Source organism: Salvelinus alpinus, chromosome 1, assembly GCF_045679555.1.
Source record: "Salvelinus alpinus chromosome 1, SLU_Salpinus.1, whole genome shotgun sequence".
NCBI lineage: Eukaryota > Metazoa > Chordata > Actinopteri > Salmoniformes > Salmonidae > Salvelinus > Salvelinus alpinus.
The window spans coordinates 40,712,186-40,737,525 of NC_092086.1; the positions used below are offsets into that span (position 1 = coordinate 40,712,186).

At 45.1% G+C, this 25,340-nt stretch overlaps 2 protein-coding genes across 2 annotated transcripts; both read left to right on the forward strand.

Moving 5' to 3' along the window:
* Positions 1-117: 117 nt before the first annotated feature.
* LOC139575927 (sphingosine kinase 1-like) lies at positions 118-21,707 on the forward strand. Its single transcript, XM_071401396.1, has 5 exons — positions 118-675; positions 11,252-11,401; positions 15,444-15,538; positions 15,701-15,816; positions 17,553-21,707. The coding sequence occupies exons 1-5, from the start codon at positions 249-251 to the stop codon at positions 18,415-18,417; spliced, it is 1,653 nt and encodes a 550-aa protein (XP_071257497.1). The 5' UTR covers positions 118-248; the 3' UTR covers positions 18,418-21,707.
* Positions 21,708-21,750: 43 nt separating this feature from the next.
* Positions 21,751-24,908, forward strand: LOC139575932 (serotonin N-acetyltransferase-like). The gene is made up of 3 exons (XM_071401409.1): positions 21,751-23,046; positions 23,353-23,507; positions 23,692-24,908. Exons 1-3 carry the CDS (start codon positions 22,896-22,898, stop codon positions 24,184-24,186), a joined length of 801 nt encoding a protein of 266 aa, XP_071257510.1. The 5' UTR covers positions 21,751-22,895; the 3' UTR covers positions 24,187-24,908.
* The last annotated feature ends 432 nt before the right edge of the window (positions 24,909-25,340 follow it).

Here is a 25,340-nt window from a genome sequence, read left to right on the forward strand (position 1 = left end):
AATATTTGCTCAAGATGCAAAGCATTTATTATATTCCATGAGAAGAGGTGGATTCCTGACATGGGGCATCCTTGTCCAACTTTAATTTCTCAGTGTGTGATTCCCCTTTTAGTCACTAGGGAGAGACCTTTCAACAAGGAAAACAGCTGGTTGACTCCGGGTCCAACAGCAGTCAAACAGGCAGGGGCAGCCAGCCGCAGTCATCCTCATCAACCGCACGCCGATCTGCGAATCACATCGTCCACGGGATGGATAACGACATCGCCGAACCAGACCCATCCCGTCAGCGCAATGGTGTCGTGGAAGGGCTTTATGGAGAATTCACGGACTCGCTCAACGCAAAGGTCAGATATTCTGTGAGTTTGACTGAGAGTGCTCTCACTATTCAAAAGATCCCATCGTCACCTGGACAGGATGAGTTGGTTTTCCATTTAGCTGACTGTCTTGGCTGCCGGGCTTATAAAGTGGAGGACGAAGCAGACGTTGGGGCGTTCTTTACAGCCTATTTCTACCCGTTCAAGAGGCGATGGATAAGCACAGGCATGGCCCGGCAGAAAGTAGAGCAGTGCTTTCGGGTCGCACTGGTCCAGGACCCTCTCACTAATCTTCAAGAGGCAGAGAGATGGGCGCGTGCCATCAGAGAGGCTTCTATCCGCCAGATACCCCGACGACATGGTGAGAAGCAAGGCTGCATAGTTGAAATAAAACAGTTGTTTCTTTCTGGTATAGATAGTTATGTTTGATGAGGGCGTAGGTTCTAATTTAATTTAGCTTAACAGGATCAAACTTTAGGCTATTTATATGGATAACCTGAAAAGTCTGTCATCATTGCCATATACTGTGGGTCTATATGTTTCCTCATTTATTTAAGAGGAATTGTATACTCTGCCCAGGGAAATGGGGCTTATAAATTCAGTTAAAAATGTGAGGGTAACTTTCCATCACCTTTATCCCATACTGTACGGTCCAGTAATTAAGGTCCAGTAAAGGTCCAGTAATTCACAACCTGCTTACTCGGTTTCTATAGAATAGGATTGGTTTAAGTGCCAACTGACTGGGCAAGCTTGGAGAAGGAAATGGAATGTCCTGGAAATGGAATGTCGTTCATCTCTCACACCCAAGAACCAGCTTTACCTGCTGTGGGATGATGACTGCCAGTTACCTTTCTCAGAGTGAAATCATTTGAATAGATTTGCAACTGTGAAATTTCTGTATAATTTGTAAGGGGTAATTTAGTAATCCCAAAAGCAACATTGCTGAACCCAAGTACTCAAGTGATTGAACTCATCGTTTTTCATCTAATGGTGCTTATGCCGGTTGTCTTGGATCAGGAAAACCCTTATTACAACACAACCATATTGAAATGCATGCTTTTGAAAAATCTTCAGTCCATGTCATAGACTTAGGTCCATGTGCAGAGACCCGACTGACCCTTCAGTTCTGAACATGAAACAGAGTGCTGCTGATGCTAGTTACCCAGTTATCACTCTCTGAGGAGATCATTTGGTGTGGATGAAGCTGCCACAGAGAGAGCCATATGCAAAATATTATGCTGACATTCTGTCAAAATATCACACATTATTTTTAATTGAGTTTATCCAAGTTATTGCTACAAGATTAAATGTCTCACATTAATGTGTGCTCCGTTAAATTGCATTATTAGATTGGTTTTATTAGTTTATTCGGATCCCCATTAGCTCTTGCGAAGCAGCAGCTAATCTTCCTGGGCTCCACACAAAAACATAGAACATGACAAGGAACAAAACACTGATACAGTCACACAAATAAGATAGGAGTGCATGTGCCATGGGCCTAAATAGGCAGAATGTAAGGGATTTTCCATCTGAACAAAAAGGAGAGGTGTCGAGAATATAGTCAATCATACATCTATTCGGTTTAAGTTGCAAGAAGGAGACACCCTCCAGCATAGAAATATTTTAAAAAACGTCTAATGGTCCTTCTCTGAGAAGGCACTTATATATTAATTAGACAGTACCAAATATTCTCTAAACATCAGCCCGAGAGCCTTGTATGAAGTCAAAATAAAAGACTGACTTTGCCAGCTGCTACAGAATCACACAGCGTTCATAATGTCATTGTGTCCTTGGTCCTTGTTTCTTCAGTAGCTCTGGCGTCAATCACTATCAAACGATATGAGAACAATCCATAACATTCAGTGACAGGACTAGTGACCATCAACCCCTACACAAATGAGTATCATAAATAGAGCACTGGAAATCATGTATTACAGAACGGGAAAACATATACATATGCTAAGCATTGTGTTAATTATCTTAACTGAATATCAACTTTATTCATCTTAAATATTCCCCATTACACAGAGTGAAGATAATTGTCCATTAAACAGGTGTGCCTGCCTATTATCTGCTTAGGGGCCCATGCTTAGGGGCACTCTCTAGACCCCTCAGTGGCATAGTTCTAGAGGAAACGGATATTTGATTTGACAGTGACGGATTTGGAATGTTGGTTGCCAGAAATGGAGTCAGGTGTTGGTGGAATAAGGAATGAGGTCGCCCCGTGAATTGCCCTTTAGGTGTCCAAGGCAACTGAGACAAGGGTCTTTGTGTGAGTTGTACCTTAGGCCTGGAGCCAGCAGGAGTTGGAGTTTCAGAGCTTTGCCAAGAAGACAGATGGTAACCTGACCTGAGAGGTAACTGGTAGCATTCTCTCTTGCCTGCTGGACTTCAAAAGCCACCAAAGAACATTTTTAAAATGTCAATTCGCACATATTAATGAAGTATCTATCGATAGCCACTGATGATAAGCCATTGAAATGCTAACTATTGATGAACTGTGGCATGACTCAGGATTCCTGCTCTAGTACAAGAAGGCTTCTCCATCTGTAGTACAGTGACTACTGCATAATGCAATGATATCATTAATTAATATGTTTTTTTTAGCATTCAAGATTCGGGCCAGACAATAATACAGTGTTCAACAGAATATATTATGTATTTTAAATGAGTAATGGGAAGCTAATAGATGCAACAAAATACTCCACATTAATTCCTTGTTCTAGAGCAGGGGTGTCAAACTCATTCCATGGAGGGCCTAGTGTCTGCAGGTTTTTGTTTTTCCTTTCAATTAAGCCCTAGACAACCAGGTGAGGGGAGTTCTTTACTAATTAGTGACCTTAATGTATGAAAGTCAGAGGGACAGAGGGCGTCTTAAAGTCAGAGGTTGCATGAAAGTCAGAGGGACCAACTAATCCCTGTTCTAGAGGGTGTATGAAGTCAGAGGGACCAACTAATCCCTGTTCTAGAGGGTGTATGAAGTCAGAGGGACCAACTAATCCCTGTTCTAGAGGGTGTATGAAGTCAGAGGGACCAACTAATCCCTGTTCTAGAGGGTGTATGAAGTCAGAGGGACCAACTAATCCCTGTTCTAGAGGGTGTATGAAGTCAGAGGGACCAACTAATCCCTGTTCTAGAGGGTGTATGAAGTCAGAGGGACCAACTAATCCCTGTTCTAGAGGGTGTATGAAGTCAGAGGGACCAACTAATCCCTGTTCTAGAGGGTGTATGAAGTCAGAGGGACCAACTAATCCCTGTTCTAGAGGGTGTATGAAGTCAGAGGGACCAACTAATCCCTGTTCTAGAGGGTGTATGAAAGTCAGAGGGACCAACTAATCCCTGTTCTAGAGGGTGTATGAAGTCAGAGGGACCAACTAATCCCTGTTCTAGAGGGTGTATGAAGTCAGAGGGACCAACTAATCCCTGTTCTAGAGGGTGTATGAAGTCAGAGGGACCAACTAATCCCTGTTCTAGAGGGTGTATGAAGTCAGAGGGACCAACTAATCCCTGTTCTAGAGGGTGTATGAAGTCAGAGGGACCAACTAATCCCTGTTCTAGAGGGTGTATGAAGTCAGAGGGACCAACTAATCCCTGTTCTAGAGGGTGTATGAAAGTCAGCGGGACCGACTAATCCCTGTTCTAGAGTGTGTATGAAAGTCAGCGGGACCGACTAATCCCTGTTCTAGAGGGTGTATGAAGTCAGAGGGACCGACTAATCCCTGTTCTAGAGGGTGTATGAAAGTCAGCGGGACCGACTAATCCCTGTTCTAGAGGGTGTATGAACGTTTGAGGAACCGACTAATCCCTGAAGGGATATTTATATTAATTCATTTCATTTTATCTGGTGATGCAGTTGGATAGGTTGGATTAGGAAGGCAATTTCTTTTTTGGCTGTAAGGTTAATGTTTAGGGAAAGCTATCAGACACTTTCAGTGCATAATACCACATCATTTTGTTGAAACTGTAGATGCTAGATATTCCTTTTCCATTTGTTTTATTGTGGTTCAGTCATAGCTTGACTGTGTAAGGACTGCACAGTGTGTTCAAGTATCTGCAGTCTACCATTAAGTTCCTGTCACAGCCAGGTCATAACGGACTGAATGAGGTGTAAATAACGAAATCCTCAAACAATGTGATGTACTTTTGCACATCAAATGCCATGGAAGGTAATATCCTGCTATTTGCAATGCTTAGAGGTACCATAAAATGAATGTCTGCATTTTTGTAAGGAAATTCAGTCTGTCTTGACTTTCAGGAAGGTGAAACGTTTTCAGTGTGAACTTATACGACTTAAACCAGATATAAAATATGTTGAAAAGATAATGGACCTATATATTTTTAAATAAGACCATCAAAATATCACCAAAATAAAAACTCAGGGAGAATCTAAAATTCAAAAAAATGTCATGGCCCCCATTGATTTTGTTATAATGTTTGAGTCACTCAGATAGCATAAGAACACGACATAAGCCATGGCAAAATGTGTAAAATTGCAGGAAATTAGCTTTAAAACCTCAAAATGTCTCTCTGTGTGTGTTCCACGAAGAGGGTATGTATCTGTCACTGTGATATCGCCCTACGGCCCAATGCTCTGCTGACGCCACAGTGTCTCTCAGTGATGGAGACAAGAGCTGAACGGTGCCCCTGCTACATCAGTGGCCTCTCACCCCAGCCTGGCTGGTCCCCCGGGGCCCTCTTCTCCCGCTCTGCTCCCTCAGACAGGCCTGCCTGTGACAGGCTGTCAGGGCCCCTGGCTCTACCTCTGTGGGCTGGGTGTCTAATCCCCCACCCTAATCTTGGACTCTATCCGCATTGTCTTTTGTTTTCCTCAGTGTTCTGGCTAGTTTTCACTTATAGTGATGTGTCATAGCAATAATGCAATAATGTGTGGACATAATGAGAGATATTATGTTCTAAATTCATGTGTTTGGTAATACTATATGTATTGCTTTAGTAATAGATTGATTATACACAGCAAAGTTGATCAGTTAATCAGTTCCGTTCATTTGATCCCAGCCTCAGTACTTGTTAGTACTCACACCTACTCAGCCACCTCACCTCTCTGTTTACTCTTTTCCTCAGAGAAACACACACACTAGCTTGCTTGTCAGACAGCCCTTCAGCATGAGTCAGGGTCACATCTGCCCACAGGCACTTAACCACAGCCTCTCACACACACACACACACACACACACACACACACACACACACACACACACACACACACACACACACACACACACACACACACACACACACACACACACACACACACACACACACACACACACACACACACACACACACACACACACACACACACAGGACCTAAAAGGTTATTTCCACAGAAATGACTCTGGGCAGCATGTTACAAAATATGACTTAGCTCCTCATTTAGGGTCCTCACTGTTTCTGTAACCAACTTGACTGGTGAAGATCACCGCCTGTAACAGAAGCCCTGTTCATACCTAGTTCTAACATGCACCTTTTGTCCTGATCTTGTCAACATTCTGATTGTGCCCACATTTTTAGACAGGCGTAGACGATGAAAAGACACATTGTGATTTGATTTGATCAGATCTTCCTGAGGTAGTCAGGCACGGATTGTGTCTGGATATCAGTCAAGTGTAAACAGATCTGGAATGGTCAAACTATTTAAATTATCATTATACCAGCCTCAAACATCATTGACAGATACCAACATTGATTTACACCATCAGTAATTGTCTTAAAATAAATACATTCATGTTATTTTGAAAGAATATCTCAAATAATTTGCTTACAGGGAGGCACCAGCTAATCTGGTCACAATGCGGACACAGTGCACGGATAAGAGATACATTTTAATACAATGTGTAGACACGACAAACCTTGATCACATAGTTATTGGATTATATTGATCAGATCACATGTTAGCGCAAGGTGTAAACAATGCTATAATGAACCCTGTATGACTGCTACTGAAACTTTTGTAACTATCAAGCTCTGATAACCATCTTCAATTCGGATAGCTTTGCTTTCGTGCTGTATCCATGTGAAGGAGTTTTTTTTCTGTGATAAGTGAAACACCAAGCTATATAGTATTTCTAGTTGCAGTCCATAGGTGCACAAACGTACACGTCTTTTAATGTCAACTCGATATGTTTTCTATACCCAATTTTACCATAGATAGACCTAATAATGATATAAGGTATTTGACTGATTAGATCACCTGTGAGCACATATGTTAGAGCCCACCTCTTATTGACACAGGAAGCATGGAAATGCTTCCTCGACATATACTCTGAGGCTTCTGGAAGCTGAAGGCTTTTGAACAATAGGAGGCCCTATGTTTGAAAGTAACGTTACCAAGTTAATGAGTAGACTAACGTCTAGTTTGCGTCTTTAGTTTTAGCCCCAAGCAAACATTAATGTACTGGTACAGGAGACTGAAGTAGTCAGGAGACAGGAAACACAACAGAATACAGCAGAGCATGATATTGCTTACATGGAAATATCTCATGTTCTGTGGTGGTAAAGGCGATGCTGAATTCCTACTCACAAGCTGTCAGGGGAGGATGTTAAACCGCCTCTGTATTTGAAGCACAAGGACTACAGCATTGGCTTTGACCCCTGAGGAGGCAGTGATTGTTCTGTCATCCCTGAACTGTTTTATTGAAGCCTTTATTTGGCTCATTGTATTGAGAGCATTTTATAGAGCTCATTTGACCACACTTGAGTAGAAAAACTGACCCTAAAAGTTATGTACCAAACGGCAGCATTCACCATTGTGTCTGAAAGACATGAAGGCAGAGCCTTTTGTGTATAAAAGCCACATTGTGTAGTGTGAAGAAAAAAATACAATGGCAACCCTTTGTATGAATGGGGAAGAGTTAGCAAGACTGTGTTTTGATACTGTCTTAATACTGCTCTTTGTGATGGTTTCACACCTCACTTTGAGATATTTCGGTACCTCTGCTGTCCCTGCACAGGAGCCAAATGAGTAGGAGGTGCCACTCCAGGTCAGCTGGCTGGTAATTGGATTTCTGGGCAGGAACAGGGGAGGCCATTTCCGCTCAGACGGCACTGGGCATGAACCAGACAGAGGGGCCTTGTGTGGAGGGACAGTGGCACAGCAGGGTAAGGGTGTACTGGTGCCAGTCCTATTGGCATGAGGCTACAGGATGGAATTCACAGGGCAGTGCGATGGCTGTTTCACTGCTCCCAAGGGTCCAATTAGGCCCATGGGACCGGTCCCAATGCCCAGCAGAACCGGACTCACACTCACTGGTGGGAAGTTGCTTCCGCATGTGGCACATGCAGGGTTCAGAGGATAATGCTCAACTGCCAACCTTGATCCGGTACTGATAATGTCTGACAGGGTTCATTTGAGTCTGAAGTACTACTCATAACCACAAACAAGTGTAATCTCTGTAAGGATGACCCCAATTAGTCGATTGGTCGATTGTTTGGTCGATAGGCTGTTGCTTGACCAAGATGTTTTTAGTCGAGCAGTGGCAAATATATATATTTTAAATTATGTGGACTAATCCATTTTGAGGCCACAGGGATGGCAGACCACAGTATCACCAGTAGTACATTTACCGTTAATTACCATAATTTCTCATTTGGAATGTTTGTTTTGTTATGGTAATTTATGTTAATACATTCAATATCTTATCATAATTACAGGTCCTGGGTGGCACAGCGGTCAAAAAGCACTGCACCACAGTACTGAGGCATCACTACAGCCCGGGGTTCGATCCCAGGCTGTGTCACAACCGGCCGTGACCGGGAGCCCCATAGGACTGCTCACAATTGGCCATCCGGGGTATGGGAGGGTGACCGGTGCGGCTTCCCTTGGCTCATCGTGCTCTAGCAACTCCTTGTGACAGGGCCGGGCGCCTGCAAGCTGACTCCGGTCATCAGTTGAACGGTGTTTCCTCTGACATATTGGTGCGGCTGACATCCGGGTTAGTGAGCAGTGTGATAAGAAGTAGGCGGCCAGGCGGGTCATGTTTCGGAGGACCTTCGCCTCTCCCAAGCCAATTGAGGAGTTGCAGAGATGAGCCAAGGGACCTAATTTGGGGAGAAAACGGGGTAAAAAAAAATATGCTTGTGTCCATCGGGCCTAGTTAGTACTGGGACGGGAGATCGCCTGGGAATACCAGGTGCTAAAAACTATATTATTATTACAGTCTTACCGTTGTCATTGTAGGAGTGGAAACGTTGTTGGCAGAATACACATCCTAAGTTTTGGTTTATTTCATTCCATTTCCGAGTTGTCAATTTATTCACTGTCTTTTGTTTGAAGCGCTCCTGTCAATCTTGAGTAAGTACATGCACCTGATTACACGTATATAATAAATAAATGTGCCCATTTGGGGATCTGATACTATTTCTGATTGTCTTAACTCACCATCACTGTGGAGCTTCTCAAAGTCATCTTTCCTTCGCCTCAAACAGCAAATAAACAAAGTCTGTTTTTACATCCATTGAGAATGACAATAGTTCCTTAACGTAGCCTAATTGAAAAATTCGATCCCTTTTGATAACCACTCAGCATGAAGGGGTGAAAAAATCTCATGCTCTGATCCGGTTGAAACATCATAAAATAGGCCTGCCTGATTAATTCTTATCCCTTGCGCAAATAGCCTACAGCTGTGTCTGTTTGGGAAACTGAGAGCCCAGGATATTTTTACATATTGGCAACGGCAATAGAATAATTTTTTTTATTTGAATAATTTTCATTTAGATAGAATTGTGATTAACCACATGACATTGATTTTGAGACATGAGGACTTTAATATAAATTAAATGAAACGGTATGATAACTTGGCACTCCAAATGGAAAAGGTTGCCAACCGCTGGTGTAGCCTATTACTGGCAACTTCAGGAGAATAATGGCAGAATCTGCGAAGCCCGGCAGCAGCGAGAGGAGGAGGGTCGGGTCAGGAACAGGTTAGGCTTATTGATCTCTGGCTTCCTCTTTAGTAATTTGTGTCTTCATTTTTAATCGCAGTGCTTAAAGCATCAGACAAGCTAAGTAGCCTGCATATAGTTGATTTTATTCAAACATAGGGTGTGTCTATAAATGGAAAAATACATGTTTTTAAATTTGGAGCAATCTATTGGTCGAAAGAACAGACGACTCTCGACTAAGATTTGTTTTTGTCGGGGACAGCCCTAAATCTCTCTTATGATTTACTATGGCCTCTGAGAAGACAGTGCCCCCTGTGCAGAAAGACAAGGGCATCTACAGTAACTACAGTATCAGAGGCTAGGAGTTCATCCTGAGTTAAAAACAACTGTCTCTGAAATGATCTCTCATGGCGCTCTGCAACATCTGAACAAGTTCTGCCAGCTTTTAATTATTCCGTTGGTGTCTGGTAATAATTCTAAAGATAACCACACAGATCATAACAGAGTACCATTACTTAAAGAAATTCTCCGGTACTTCTGTATACTTTTTAGCCAGTAGTTCTGAAAGTAGCACTCATAAGCCAAAAGCCAAAAAATATGTGCACCACGTCATTGCTTTCTCTCTCACTCTGCTCTGTGTGCATCTTGCTAGCTTTCACTCAAATTGCGAGGGGCTGAAGCTCATTGGCTGGAACTCAAATTGCTAGGGGTCTTGCTCACGTGTGGGAAAATGGCGTAGCACAGAAAAACTGTCGCTTTCAAACTAGGGATTTGTGGCTAATTTAGGTAAAACTGCAGATTGACACATCCAGCCCAAAGCGGCAGGTTTAAAAAATACTTAGTATTCGCCAAAGTTCCGGAGCATATCATCAACTACAACATTAGGCGAATGAGTTGAGGTGGCATGTGTTTTGTTAGACTTACATTTCTGGGGAAAAATAAGTGGATCACAAAAACAATAACGTCAAGCACCATCTGTGAGTGAATGGTGTCACTGCACTTGGCATCACTGTTTAATGCTATCTTTTTGAACAATGGTTTTCTGCCAAGGGATCTAGAGGGTAGAGACTCCTTTCATAACCTCTGACATGTCTGAGATTGATGTCAGAAAAACATTTTGGAAGACAATGGAGAGTTGCATGATTGATGTTTCCTTCATACTAGAAAATTAAGTGGAGCAATTATTCCCATCATCAAATCAAATCAAGTTTATTTTATATAGCCCTTCGTACATCAGCTAATATCTCGAAGTGCTGTACAGAAACCCAGCCTAAAACCCCAAACAGCAAGCAATGCAGGTGTAGAAGCACGGTGGCTGGGAAAAACTCCCATGAAAGGCCAAAACCTAGGAAGAAACCTTGAGAGGAACCAGGCTATGAGGGGTGGCCAGTCCTCTTCTGGCTGTGCCGGGTGGAGATTATAACAAAACATGGCCAAGATGTTCAAAATGTTCATAAAAGACCAGCATGGTCAAATAATAATCAGGAATAAATGTCAGTTGGCTTTTCATAGCCGATCATTAAGAGTTGAAAACAGCAGGTCTGGGACAGGTAGCACGTCCGGTGGACAGGTCAGGGTTCCATAACCGCAGGCAGAACAGTTGAAACTGGAACAGCAGCAAGGCCAGGTGGACTGGGGACAGCAAGGAGTCATCATGCCCGGTCGTCCTGACGCATGGTCCTAGGGCTCAGGTCTCCGAGAGAGAGAACGAAAGAGAGAAGGAGAGAATTAGAGAGAGCATACTTAAATTCACACAGGACACTGGATAAGACAGGAGAAGTACTCCAGATATAACCAACTGACCCTAGCCCCCCGACACATAAACTACTGAAGCATAAATACTGGAGGCTGAGACAGGAGGGGTCAGGAGACACTGTGGCCCCATCCGATGATACCCCCGGACAGGGGTACCCTGATGATACCCCCATGACAGCTTGAGAATACCAACTCACAAACTATTCCTTCTTCCCTCTTCTGTTTATCTACATCTTTCACTCCATTGCTCGCTTTTTCTATTTTCTCTCGCTCTCTCTCAGATGTGAAGTACTATGAGGTACGGCGGCCCTGCAGGGTCATGGTTCTGGTGAACCCCCAGAGTGGGCGGGGCCAGGCTCTCCAGCTTTTCTCCGGGCAAATCGAGCCCATGCTCACCGAGGCTTCAGTCCCCTACACACTGGTCATCACTGGTCAGTCCCCTGCACATTGGTCATCACTGGTCAGTCCCCTGCACATTGGTCATCACTGGTCAGTCGCCTACACATTGGTCATCACTGGTCAGTCCCCTACACACTGGTCATCACTGGTCAGTCCTCTACACATTGGTCATCACTGGTCAGTCCCCTACACACTGGTCATCACTGGTCAGTCCTCTACACATTGGTCATCACTGGTCAGTCCCCTATACACTGGTCATCACTGGTCAGTCCCCTACACATTGGTCATCACTGGTCAGTCCCCTACACACTGGTCATCACTGGTCAGTCCCCAACACATTGGTCATCACTGGTCAGTCCCCCACACACTGGTCATCACTGGTAAGTCCCCTACACACACTGGTCATCACTGGTCAGTCCCCTACACACACTGGTCATCACTGGTCAGTCCCCTACACATTGGTCATCACTGGTCAGTCCCCTGCATACTGGTCATCACTGGTCAGTCCCCTACACACACTGGTCATCACTGGTAAGTCCCCTACACATTGGTCATCACTGGTCAGTCCTCTACACATTGGTCATCACTGGTCAGTCCTCTACACATTGGTCATCACTGGTCAGTCCTCTACACATTGGTCATCACTGGTCAGTCCTCTACACATTGGTCATCACTGGTCAGTCCCCTACACATTGGTCATCACTGGTCAGTCCTCTACACATTGGTCATCACTGGTCAGTCCTCTACACATTGGTCATCACTGGTCAGTCCTCTACACATTGGTCATCACTGGTCAGTCCTCTACACATTGGTCATCACTGGTCAGTCCTCTACACATTGGTCATCACTGGTCAGTCCTCTACACATTGGTCATCACTGGTCAGTCCCCTACACATTGGTCATCACTGGTCAGTCCTCTACACATTGGTCATCACTGGTCAGTCCTCTACACATTGGTCATCACTGGTCAGTCCTCTACACATTGGTCATCACTGGTCAGTCCCCTACACACACTGGTCATCACTGGTCAGTCCCCTGCATACTGGTCATCACTGGTCAGTCCCCTACACATTGGTCATCACTGGTCAGTCCCCTACACACTGGTCATCACTGGTCAGTCCCCTGCATACTGGTCATCACTGGTCAGTCCCCTACACATTGGTCATCACTGGTCAGTCCCCTACACACTGGTCATCACTGGTTAGTCCCCTACACACACTGGTCATCACTGGTCAGTCCCCTACACATTGGTCATCACTGGTCAGTCCCCCACACACTGGTCATCACTGGTCAGTCCCCTACACACACTGGTCATCACTGGTCAGTCCCCTACACACTGGTCATCACTGGTCAGTCCCCTACACATTGGTCATCACTGGTCAGTCCCCCACACACTGGCCATCACTGGTCAGTCCCCAACACATTGGTCATCACTGGTCAGTCCCATACACACACTGGTCATCACTGGTCAGTCCCCTACACACACTGGTCATCACTGGTCAGTCCCCTACACACTGGTCATCACTGGTCAGTCCCCTACACATTGGTCATCACTGGTCAGTCCCCCACACACTGGTCATCACTGGTCAGTCCCCTACACATTGGTCATCACTGGTCAGTCCCCTACACACACTGGTCATCACTGGTCAGTCCCCTGCATACTGGTCATCACTGGTCAGTCCCCTACACATTGGTCATCACTGGTCAGTCCCCTACACACTGGTCATCACTGGTCAGTCCCCTACACACTGGTCATCACTGGTTAGTCCCCTACACACACTGGTCATCACTGGTCAGTCCCCTACACATTGGTCATCACTGGTCAGTCCCCCACACACTGGTCATCACTGGTCAGTCCCCTACACACTGGTCATCACTGGTTAGTCCCCTACACACACTGGTCATCACTGGTCAGTCCCCTACACATTGGTCATCACTGGTCAGTCCCCTACACATTGGTCATCACTGGTCAGTCCCCTACACACACTGGTCATCACTGGTCAGTCCCCTACACACACTGGTCAACACTCAGTCCCTTACACACCCCCTGCTTGAGCCCTATTATCTCACTGCCCTGGTTGCGCACACACACATGCACGCACACAAACACACACACACACACACACACACACACACACTTTGACTCTGCACTGCCTTGTCGGATCCCCTGCTCCCAGTATTATATACTCTCAACTGCTTTTCACTAACAGTAGCAATGAGTTCAAAGTAACTGAACTCTGCATAACCTTTTACTGAATTAAAATCAGGTATCTTTGAGCAGCAGGAACAATCCAAGGAGCCAGAAAGACTTTTAAAAATCACATCAGCTACATATTAACACCACCACCTATACTTCACTATCACCCAGTATAGCTGACAAGAAGCCATCTCTGCCAGCGTTACAAACCATCACCAAGACACCTATGAGTTGTTCAATGCCTTCTTAATCTTTGAAACAACTGAAAAAGGAGAGAACAGAGAGAGAGTAGAAAGAGTGTGAGTTCAGTCCCAGGGGACATGGGGAAGGTTAGCATCTGGGTGGTGATGAACAAAGACAGTCTAATTACCGATGGTCGGCGTGACGATGCTGACCTGGGACTGCTGGGAGCTGGGGCTGGGAGAATATGGGTCACCAGAGGCTCTCTCAGCTAGCGCTCAGCTAGCACTGCTTCCCCTCCACTGCCTGGGTACTGTAGCTAGCCTGTCTGAGTGGATTAACCAGCGCCACCTCGCTGCCCTGCCTGCCTCCAGTTAGAGAATGGAGCCCTGCAGAACTATCATGTCACCTACTAGTCTATGCCAGAGGACTAAGGCACACTGAGAGGATCGTCTTTCAGCGAGGGGGTAAATCTGGGGTTTTCTGTGGTGTGTGTTCATGTGCTTGTGTGCACCTGAATGTGCACAAACTGGTCAGTCCCCTACACATTGGTCATCACTGGTCAGTCCCCTACACACTGGTCATCACTGGTCAGTCCCCTACACACTGGTCATCACTGGAAACTGAGAGCAGAATAACGTTATATTGGGCATGCGTTGGTATCATCCTAACCCAAAAGGGACCTTGGTTCATATCACATTAACAGAAAGTAGCTACCAAGCTATAGCTCATCAGAAGAGAGGATTACATAAAATCCAGAAAGTCAAGAGATGGTGAGGTAGCCCCTGCCTATGTGTGTTTGCATGTGGCACTGACCCGGTGAATAAGCAGAGGGCTGGGAAGTGCAGCCTCAGCCTCCAGCCAGCAGCATAGAGTGCTGAGTCAGCCGCAACAACCTCCCTCTGCCTTTGCCTGACAGCACAGGACCACATCACTCCGCTCTCAGTCTCCCCATACATACCAAACAGCCTGGACTTAAAGGAAACTCAGTGGGTGAGGGAGGGCTAGGGGACAGGTACATGTTATGTTAGGAGAGGAGGAGGAGAGGAGGAGGAGAGGGGGAGGAGGAGGAGGAGAGGGGGAGGAGAGGAGGAGGAGAAGAGGAGGAGGAGAGGGGGGTGGATGTAGTAATGGAGTTTTCTGGTCATTTTTCAAACCTCAAAACATACGGTAACTCAAGCAGAAAAGCAATGCCCTTGTGATGACAATGCCTCAACACACCCACACAGACACAGGCATAGACACACACAATTGCAAAAACAAACAAACACAGTACTGCCTTTAGCAGAGCTGATATTTTGCTGCAGAACACGAGTCTCAGCTGGCAGAATGGTGCTAGACAGTGTGCTTAGGGGGGATCCAATAAGACCCCCTGCAGCGCGACTGTCTCAAGGACATCTCCAGTAAAAACTCCACTAAACAAACAGAGTCGGCCCCAGTCGTCACATTAACCATCACAGCAGTGGCAGATGTTTGCACTAAGGCCTGGCTGCTTTGAAGACTGCCACTGCATGGTCTAATGTGATATGTATGGACTGATAGAGGGAAATGTAATCTCTTTTCTCTCCAATCTCACTGATCCCTCCCTGGGGGCTTCTGGTGAATGGATGCCATCTCTCGGACCTTATTCCTTCTCTCTTTCCTCCCTCCTTCTCCCTGTCCCTCTCTCTCATGGCGTTTCTCTCTGTCCCCCATAGAGCACCAGAACCATGCGAGGGACCTGGTGAGAGAGACTGATCTGTCACAGTGGGATGCTCTGGTCATCCTGTCAGGAGACGGGCTGCTGTTCGAGGTGCGCCAAGTATAGGCACTGCATGAACACATTTCCAGCATAGCTAACTTGTCTAAAGTTTCCCTAAGACTGTTTGAATAAGCAGTGGGGTTTGTGGGGTACAACTCTCAGTTGGAGGGTCATGGCCTGATGCTGTTTGTGTGTGTTTGCCTGTCCGGTCAGGTGTTGAATGGTCTTCTGGAGAGAGAGGACTGGGAGGAGGCCATCCAGACCCCATTGGGCATCTTACCAGGGGGCTCGGGCAACGCCCTGGCAGCCTCCGTCCACCACTACACTAAGTAAGTCCACAAATGAGACATTTAAATGCATAGAGTACAGTAGAATGGAATGGGATAGGAAAACTGGACTGGACAAAGAAGGTGATTTATCCCTTTTCTATGGATGTCATTATCACATTAGCTGACTGGGCAGAGTAGGCACATTTCTCCAGAGACAAAGGAGAGAGATAGTGTCTGCTTCAGCTTCACACTTCATAAAGTCCAAGGAGAGTCATTATTTGAGGGTTGCTGATAGCTACTTTTAATGGAGTGATGTAATGGGTTCTAGAGCAACTGGAAATTCAGTGGACTACTACTGAGGTAGTGTCTGGACCGCCTTTATTACTGCTGTTTGTGAAATATGAGCCCCCTACATTTACAACATCAACAGAACAAAATACACAGCGAGTTGTATAACATCAGATATCTATCACAGTTGAATAAAGCTTTGCAACCTATGAACAACCCTAACCCTAACACCCCTGTTCAACCCGAACCAAGCTAACCCTAGCCACAACCCTTACCCTAGCCACAACCATTACCCTAGCCACAACCCTTACCCTAGCCACAACCATTACCCTAGCCACAACCCTTACCCTAGCCACAACCATTACCCTAGCCACAACCCTTACCCTAGCCACAACCATTACCCTAGCCACAACCCTTACCCTAGCCACAACCATTACCCTAGCCACATCCCTTACCCTAGCCACAACCATTATCCTAGCCACAACCATTACCCTAGCCACAACCATTACCCTAGCCACAACCATTACCCTAGCCACAACCATTACCCTAGCCACAACCCTTACCCTAGCCACAACCATTACCCTAGCCACAACCATTACCCTAGCCACAACCATTACCCTAGCCACAACCCTTACCCTAGCCACAACCATTACCCTAGCCACAACCATTATCCTAGCCACAACCATTACCCTAGCCACAACCATTATCCTAGCCACAACCATTACCCTAGCCACAACCGTTACCCTAGCCACAACCGTTACCCTAGCTTCATGTCCACACGCCAGTTCAACCCTAACCCCATTATCTTACAGTTAGACAGTGCAGATGGTTATGTTTAAAGTACTGTAACTGTCCAGTGTTTCCAGATCTCTATGAAATATGACCTATAATTAATTACAATATGAGTTAAATAGTGTTCCTTCCAAAAAAAATGTAATTAAGAATGTTAAAAAGCAGCTTTTCTGTGTTGGAATGGTGTGGGCATACCCCAACAACAGAATGGTGTGGGTGTACAGTGTACCGGTCATTAAAAATATGAATGTGAGTAAACTGCTGATTGGCCAGCTCATCCTCCTCTAGACTGCTGATTGGCCAGCTCATCCTCCTCAGGAGTATGACATCATACTCTATGAGGAGATAGCAAGCATTTTTGAAATGGTCAGTTTGAGTTTTTCTCCAAGTTATACTTTGGCCACAAAAACGAGTATAGGATGAGTCAACAACATTATTTGGGTATGAGTTAGCAGAATATGAATTTAAAAGTGAGATTTTCACTGGACAGTTACTTTAAAACAATGGGATTAGGGTTTAACCAGCATGTGGACATGAACCTAGGGTTAGGGTTATGGCGAGGGTTAGGGTTACTGCTGTAAGTACAATGTATTACCATTCTAGAGTTAGGATTAGGGTCATTACTTTTAATTGAAGGAGTAGCTCCGGCTCAATTGAACCACAGACTGATACCTAACTACCTCAGTCTACTGTGAGCTGACTGCTACTCCCTGCAGGTCTCCCCCGGCCTGGGGTAAGGAGCTGCTGCTGAGCTGTGGCTTCCTGCTGTGTAAAGGCCTGGTGACTCGGCTGGACCTGGTCTCTGTCCACCTGGCCTCCAGCCAGCGCATCTTCTCCTTCCTCTCCCTGGCCTGGGGCTTCGTGGCCGACGTCGACATTGAGAGCGAGAAGTACCGTCTCGTTGGCCCCATGCGATTCCTGGTTGGTACGCTGATGCGCCTGGCCTCCCTCAAGGTATATCAGGGTAGGTTGGCATACCTGCCTGCTCCTCCCTTCACACCCCAGAACTCCTCTCTCTGCTCCTCTCTACCCTGTGGGCCCAACAGCTCCCCCAATCAGAACTCTCGCCACAACCACAGCACAAACCACAGCACAAACTCCAACCACAACACCGCCCACAACTCCTCCAACATTGCCATCACAACCATGAGGACCAAGCCCCAACCAGTCAACCAGAAGGGGCCTCCTGACTCGCTCCTAGTAGACCTGGAGCAGCCGTTGCCTGAGCATTGGACAGTAGTGAATGAGGAAGAATTTGTACTGGTATTGGCCATGTTCCAGTCCCACCTGGCTGAGGACCTGTTTGCCGCCCCTGGGGCCACAGCAGACGACGGCTTCATCCATCTGTTGTATGTGCGTGCAGGCATCTCCAGACTAGCCCTGCTCACACTCTTCATGACCATGGAGAAGGGGGGCCACCTGGCTATTGGCTGCCCACACCTTGTGTATGAGAGGGTGAAGGCCTTTCGCCTGGAGCCTCTGTCCCCCGAGGGAGCGATCACTGTGGACGGGGAGATGGTGGAGTACGGGCCAGTACAGGCCCAGGTTCATGAAGGAATTGCCAGGCTCATCTCAGGCTGAGAATCTACTCAGAGAGTCTGTCCTCCCCACAGCTCAGACTTCTCGCTCCCTTTCTTACTCTGTCTACTGTATATACAAAGTTCCAAAGACATTATATCAGCCTTTGGAAAATCCCCTCTCTTTTTTCTACAGATACATTCAGTATCTATCTCTGTGTCCTGTTTTTTAGAGATCCCTCCCTTTCCTCTCCATGCTTCATTCAGGGTCAAAGCCATGGATGTTCTTGCAGCTGGCTGGTCTCAGCTAAGAGTGTGTGTGTATGAGAGTGTGTTGTGAGAGGTGAGTTTAGTAGGGAGGGGCCCACGGCTGAGGAGTACCTTGTGTGCTCCGCTGTCTGACTTAATAAGTGTGACACACGTGAAGAGAAACACATTTTTCTGTCCCGCGAGGATGTGGCAGGCAACCAGCTCTATGCCCGCTATCTAGCCCCGGGGTAATCATTCTGTGGAGGATGAGACACGGGCCTGACATGAAGGCCTTCCCCCCTCATGATATACTGTTCGAGTCATGGATGTAGGTTTTCTATGGAGAAGCACAACGTTGGAGAATGCAGCATTGTGGACCTCCACCAATGATATTAGGTTACTCTTCTCTCTCTCATCAGTGAAAACCTCCACTTTACCTCTGCGTTTAATGGATGGGGTGGAAGGGGTTAGGTGCTAGTGAGGTCGTGTTAAAGCAGCGTGGAGGTTCAGGAACCTGGCCAGCTGAGGTTACCTTCTTATATATCTTGCCTGTCTCCTACCCTGCTGCTGCTGCAGCTCTAGCCAACATGTTTCTTGCTGCTGCTGCAGCTCTAGCCAACATGCTTCTTGCTGCTGCTGCAGCTCTAGCCAACATGCTTCTTGCTGCTGCTGCAGCTCTAGCGAACATGCTTCTTGCTGCTACTGCAGCTCTAGCCAACATGCTTCTTGCTGCTGCTGCAGCTCTAGCCAACATGCTTCTTGCTGCTACTGCAGCTCTAGCCAACATGCTTCTTGCTGCTACTGCAGCTCTAGCCAACATGCTTCTTGCTGCTGCTGCTGCAGCTCTAGCCAACATGCTTCTTGCTGCTGCTGCAGCTCTAGCGAACATGCTTCTTGCTGCTGCTGCAGCTCTAGCCAACATGCTTCTTGCTGCTGCTGCAGCTCTAGCCAACATGCTTCTTGCTGCTGCTGCAGCTCTAGCCAACATGCTTCTTGCTGCTGCTGCAGCTCTAGCGAACATGCTTCTTGCTGCTGCTGCAGCTCTAGCCAACATGCTTCTTGCTGCTGCTGCAGCTCTAGCGAACATGCTTCTTGCTGCTGCTGCAGCTCTAGCCAACATGCTTCTTGGACCACCTCCTTCCTGACACACAAACACACAGGCTTGACTCTCCCTTTCAGATCTGGAGCACTTAGCAAGGAGGGGGATGGTCTCGTCTGCTACATATGATCCCTTTCTTCTAGCTGTGTTAAGATTGTACTCCCTCCTCCTTCACAAGATTTTGGAGCCATCAGCACCTAATGTGTCCTTATTCTGAAGCTTTATGGGTGAATGAAAAATACTAGCTGATAGAACTACGAGCAGTTGAAGAAGATACAGCACATTGTCGATTTTTATGAACGGTTTTATTGTAGATAAAATAATATAAATATTTCTGTTGTTTTCTGTCCACGCACACACTAAGAAGGGAAACAGGGTTTTGCACTACGCAGCACTGCATGGGTCAGTGGGTTTTGCACATTGACTCGATCAATAAGAGTTGGAGCGACCAGGCCAGAGTGCTGTGCTCTCTGCTGGGGCCTTTTTCTTGTCAGGGCGGAGATGATGAGCTTAGTGCACTGGAGCAGATGTGAGCATTATCATCAGTTCTACTCGCACCAGTTCATGCCAGGTCGGGTTCACCCCAGAGATATAACAATTACTGGTTTAACTAATCCTAGAGCCCTCACTTGGTTTGGTTTGTATCAAAATGTCATATGGGTGGAATGGTTTTAATGTACTGTATAATGAATCTAAAAGGATGCTTAAAATGACTCTACTTGAAGGTATGCTGACTGCAGATGTAACATTAACTTCTCCCATTCTGATTTCAATCTTCCATTTCTGTGCCTGTACCTGACTTTGATATGCCTTTAGATAAATAAAAGTTTAAGTTTTATTTGTCACATGCACAAGGACAGTGAAATGCTTAACTTGAAAGCCCTACCCAACAGTGCAGTATTATATATATATAAAAAAGTATAATTAATAAGCAAAAAACAAGGGGGAAAAACACAAGAAATAAGCGTCAGTGCCAGTACCAAATTTACAACGTACAGAGATACTGGAGTATTGAGGTAGATAGGTAAATGTAGGCAGGGATTAAGAGAAAGTGACTGGAAGCAGGATAAATCACTTATTATAATAATATTAAACATACTGTACGGTACCTTTTACCCCATACATACCTATCTACCTACCTAATCCTTATGTGTCAGGCTCTGCTGGTGGTATTGACAAGGTCATAGACCATGCATACACAAGTAAAAGCACATATCCAAATTGAGAGATTAGCTATGCAAATTCTTTCAATGTGGCCCACCTCACTGCTCTTTATGCAGCGTGAGGGGTCCCCCTAGTGGATTTACCTTAACCAGTCATTGCAGTGCAAGTGCAAGTTCTGATATAGTACTTGCACATTTGTTTCTATGGTACAACAGTAGTACTGTATAAAATCTTATGATAGCTCACTTTCATTCTTTGTATGTTTGGTTGCATTGATTCACTAGCATACTGGTATCCAGGTTATGAAAACAATTACGAGCCATTTGAATTAAACTACAATCACTTATCATATTTCCATCTGATTATCAAAAACCTCCATTTGAATCACCTCAGGTACGGTAGGTCATGCTAGACTGTGTATACTGAGTATCATCTCTCCTCAACCGAATATAATCTCTCCTCAACCGAACAGACAAGCGGACATCCATTGCTGACCCTGGCTGACCCTAGTGACTGTTATGTAATATGTACAAAAAACAACCGGTCTCAACACATCTGAGTGGAGTAATTGCAATTGTGTTGAACTACTGTTATCTTCTCTGTCCTGTCCCCTTGGCTGGTAGGGTGGACTGTGGAGTGACTACATCATAGTACTGTTATTAATATTCAAATACTGCTGTAGTCTTCTCATTGCATTCATGTCATTTTGTATGTCATCATTTCCGTGTAGGAGAGAGATCTATATTTTTCCAGGGTTTCATTTAGTAAGAACCACAACTAAATACATGAATCATGCTGTATCGACTGTCTGAATGGTAATAAAATTCCCAAATTCTTCAAGAGTTCTGTCTTGTTCATCATTAGCAACCATCTTTTCCAGAGAGCATTAACAATGTTAATTTTCTTTTTAGTTTTTATATAAAGTGAAAATGATAATCCAGTGGTTAATATTGTCCATTACAGGTGTTGTGTATTTGAGGGTGTATTATAGTTCTGCTTTTAGGACCAGACTAATCTTATCTTTATGATAGCAGTGTTTCAGTGTCAGTATTGCTGATAGCTTCTCTCCCTCTAACCATGGATACCCATTCTAAATATCCACCTGTTGAGAGAGTAACCACTAAGTAATATCATTTGTAGGCCTATACTAAGGAGACCGGTATAGAGAACTTGGCTGGAGCAAGAGTTGACCACAATTACTCCATGCCTACTATACCTCCCAAATATACAGGAGAATATCCACTTTGCCATGTGTCAGTCAAACTCAAGGGATGACGATAGAAGCTAATACGCCGAGTTGTGGAAACAACTTCTATAATCTGTCACGTGACATAGTAATAATCACTGGCTTTATAATGAAGAGGTGGACGTCTTTCAGGGCACGGAAGAGAGAGAGGGGGGAGGAGATAACGAGAGGGTGAGATAAGACACTAAGGCAGGTAGAGAGAGTGTTCGGATGAGATTGCATCAGGTAAGTAAAGCAACGTTATTTTCAGTTACAGTGCTCTTGTTGGTTACCATATCATTTCAGAGTATCTGCATATGAGTATCTGCATATGATGGCAAACAAATATCGAATGGCAGAGGAAAAAACATTGTAAATTCATTACATTCAGTGTGTTAATTTTCTATTCTGTGTTACATTAATTCTCTAGGAAATTAATAAACAGGTTGTCACAACACTGCCATTTGTGCGTAAAGCAGCTGACCTCAGGTCGCTTAATTTCTGGTTCTACTTAATTGCTCTCCACTCTCCCTCGCTCCAAATTCTATTATTTCATTCATGAGCACCGACGTCGTACTATTCATATTCTAAATGGTAAAATGACTCACATCTACATGGACCACATCCTATAAATACGGATTCTACTCCCTTTTGGTCATCTGTGCACAGGCTGTCCCAACAAGAGGAGGAAACTGAAGATTAACCCTCGTGTAACAGCCAAGAGAGAAGACTTGTGCAAACAAACAACAATAGAAGGAACAGAAGAATATCGAAGTAATCCAACTGGAGTAATAAAAGTTGTAAAATGTCACTAGTGGGCGCCCTGCCTTTCCTGAAACCGCGCCTATCCCCTTCTGTTTCTCCTGGGCGCCAAAGAAGACACACACTGCCAGCAAGCGAGTTCCGACCGCTCAACACGCAAGATGCCATCAGCGTGTTCGAAATCGAGAAAGAGGGTAAGTTGTCCATAGATTCAGTTATAAATGTGTGTATGTATTATGTGTTATGAATTAATGGCACGAATATACAATGTATGAGCGTTATCAGGGGTACTCATGTCGCGCGTAAAACTCGTGCCAACAGCCTTTCCTTGGGCTTTACGCACGTTGACTGGGCGCGCTAGTCTGTCTCTTGCTTTAAATAACACTTTGTATTAATCCCTTGTTATAGGTTTAATGCACTGATACGGATCCGCCTTGGCATTCTTAAATACAGTGAGTCCAAGGATGATGAAAACGTGTCTCTCTCTTTTCCTCCGCCAGCCTTTATCTCTGTGTCAGGAGACTGCCCGCTTCACCTTGATGAGGTGCGTCATTTCCTCACGCTGTGTCCAGAGCTGTCCATGGGCTGGTTTGAGGAGGGGAGACTAGTAGCCTTCATCATTGGGTCCCAATGGGACCAGGACAGACTCACCCTAGTAAGACACCTTCTATGATGTTATATCATTTCCTATTGATTCATAGGTCATTTACTCTATATCTTACTGTGTTTTTATTAGCTCACTGATAGTTTTTCGAAATCAGGTGCTCTGTATTACATCACCGTACACATTATTGAATGAACTCTACTTGAGCTACATTTGCATTTTTCCTTTGCTGCAGGACGCCCTAACTCTTCACAAGCCCAAAGGTTCCACAGTTCATATCCATGTGCTGGCGGTCCACCGGACCTTCCGGCAGCAGGGCAAGGGCCCTATCCTGATGTGGCGCTACCTGCAGTACCTACGCTGCCTGCCCTATGTGCGCCGTGCAGTGCTCATGTGCGAGGACTTCCTGGTTCCCTTCTACCAGAAGTCTGGCTTCAAGGTGCAGGGCCGCTGTTCCATCACGGTGGCATCACTGACCTTCACAGAGATGCAGTACCCTGTGAGGGGCCATGCCCTGATGCGGCGCAACAGTGAAGCTATTGGTTTTCCTCAGACTGTGTTATTATTGGAGGAACAGACTCAGAGGCTTGAGTCTGTGTTATTATTGGAGGAACAGACTCAGAGGCTTGAGTCTGTGTTATTATTGGAGGAACCGATTCAGAGGAGTGAGTCTGCATTGTTATTGGAGGAACAGACTCAGAGGACTGAGCCTGAGCCTGCTGATGTGTAAATCTTTTTTTACTGAGTAAGATATTAGATTCCTGCTGTACATATCAACTATGATGTAAAATAAAGTGATGTAAACATTTACATTCATATCTAAGATGGTAGTCTAAAGTGCACACCATACATGCATGACCAATGCAGGGAGTCTTTAAGCTTTATTACAATGTTTTAATTTCAGATACCTAACGTTATTTAATATGTGACTATTTCAACGTTAACTAGCTACATGCTAATGAATGTTAGAACAAATATCGTGTGACTTCTGTCTGTGTGAGATTATATTTTTACTGCAAATGTTCCCGTTTTATTTATTGTAAGTTTTGTCTGAAGGTTTGAGTTGCAAGCCCCCTCCTCTCTGACGGTATATGGACTGACGTCACTGACTACCAGGCTTAGCAGCTCAACCGTGCCTCTTTATCTCTATTAGTGGGCATTAGGTATACTGTAAACGTCTGAGGATTTACACGAGGATCCTTTCATTGGACTGCCAGTAGATCTAGTGACTTAACAAGCCCGTTTTCATACAATGAGAAAAGTAGGTTACATCCACACCAATTTGGATTAATTTGTTACAGAAACTGTTCGTCTATTCATTTCCCTTTGGGTCATATGTGCAGAGCGTTAATCAAAACATGTAATATCTTCTCTTACTCCACCAGAACCTGTCTTACCCTTGAAACCAATCATATCTTTAATAAATATGTTTTTGTACTGTTTTTGTTATTAAAAAATGTAATAAAGATGATAATGTATTAACTTTCTGAGCATGTTCAATTTGGATGACTTCAGTATAATAATGAAATTTACTGTTGATTCATTTAACTATATTTATTCATAAGAATACACAACATCATATGCATACTTTGGCTGTGTTTACACATGCAGCCCAATTCTGATCTTTTGCAAAATTATTGGTCCAATAAGTGGGAAAAGATCCGAATTGGGCTACCTGTGTAAACGCAGCCTAACATTTGTCACGACCCAGAACTAAAGCTTGCGTGAACATGGCCAGCTACTGGACAGGAAAGACTACTGGACAGCAGCTTTCAATCTATTGCTAGAGGACTCCTGATATCTCCAGGTGACTTCAACCTACTTACATCTACCTCCGGTTCATTTCTTTCCACCTCTTTCTTTCCACTCCTTGCCTCTTCTGGC

What these genes read in the sequence shown, in the direction of transcription:
- LOC139575927 (XM_071401396.1), top strand. Translation starts at nt 249, where the DNA reads ATGGATAACGACATCGCCGAACCAGACCCATCCCGTCAGCGCAATGGT. An exon ending in CCAGATACCCCGACGACATG is followed by an intron (nt 676 to 11,251) that starts GTGAGAAGCAAG and finishes GCTCTCTCTCAG; the next exon opens with ATGTGAAGTACTATGAGGTA. An exon ending in GAGACGGGCTGCTGTTCGAG is followed by an intron (nt 15,539 to 15,700) that starts GTGCGCCAAGTA and finishes CTGTCCGGTCAG; the next exon opens with GTGTTGAATGGTCTTCTGGA.
- LOC139575932 (XM_071401409.1), top strand. Translation starts at nt 22,896, where the DNA reads ATGTCACTAGTGGGCGCCCTGCCTTTCCTGAAACCGCGCCTATCCCCT. An exon ending in GTTCGAAATCGAGAAAGAGG is followed by an intron (nt 23,047 to 23,352) that starts GTAAGTTGTCCA and finishes TTCCTCCGCCAG; the next exon opens with CCTTTATCTCTGTGTCAGGA. An exon ending in ACCAGGACAGACTCACCCTA is followed by an intron (nt 23,508 to 23,691) that starts GTAAGACACCTT and finishes CCTTTGCTGCAG; the next exon opens with GACGCCCTAACTCTTCACAA.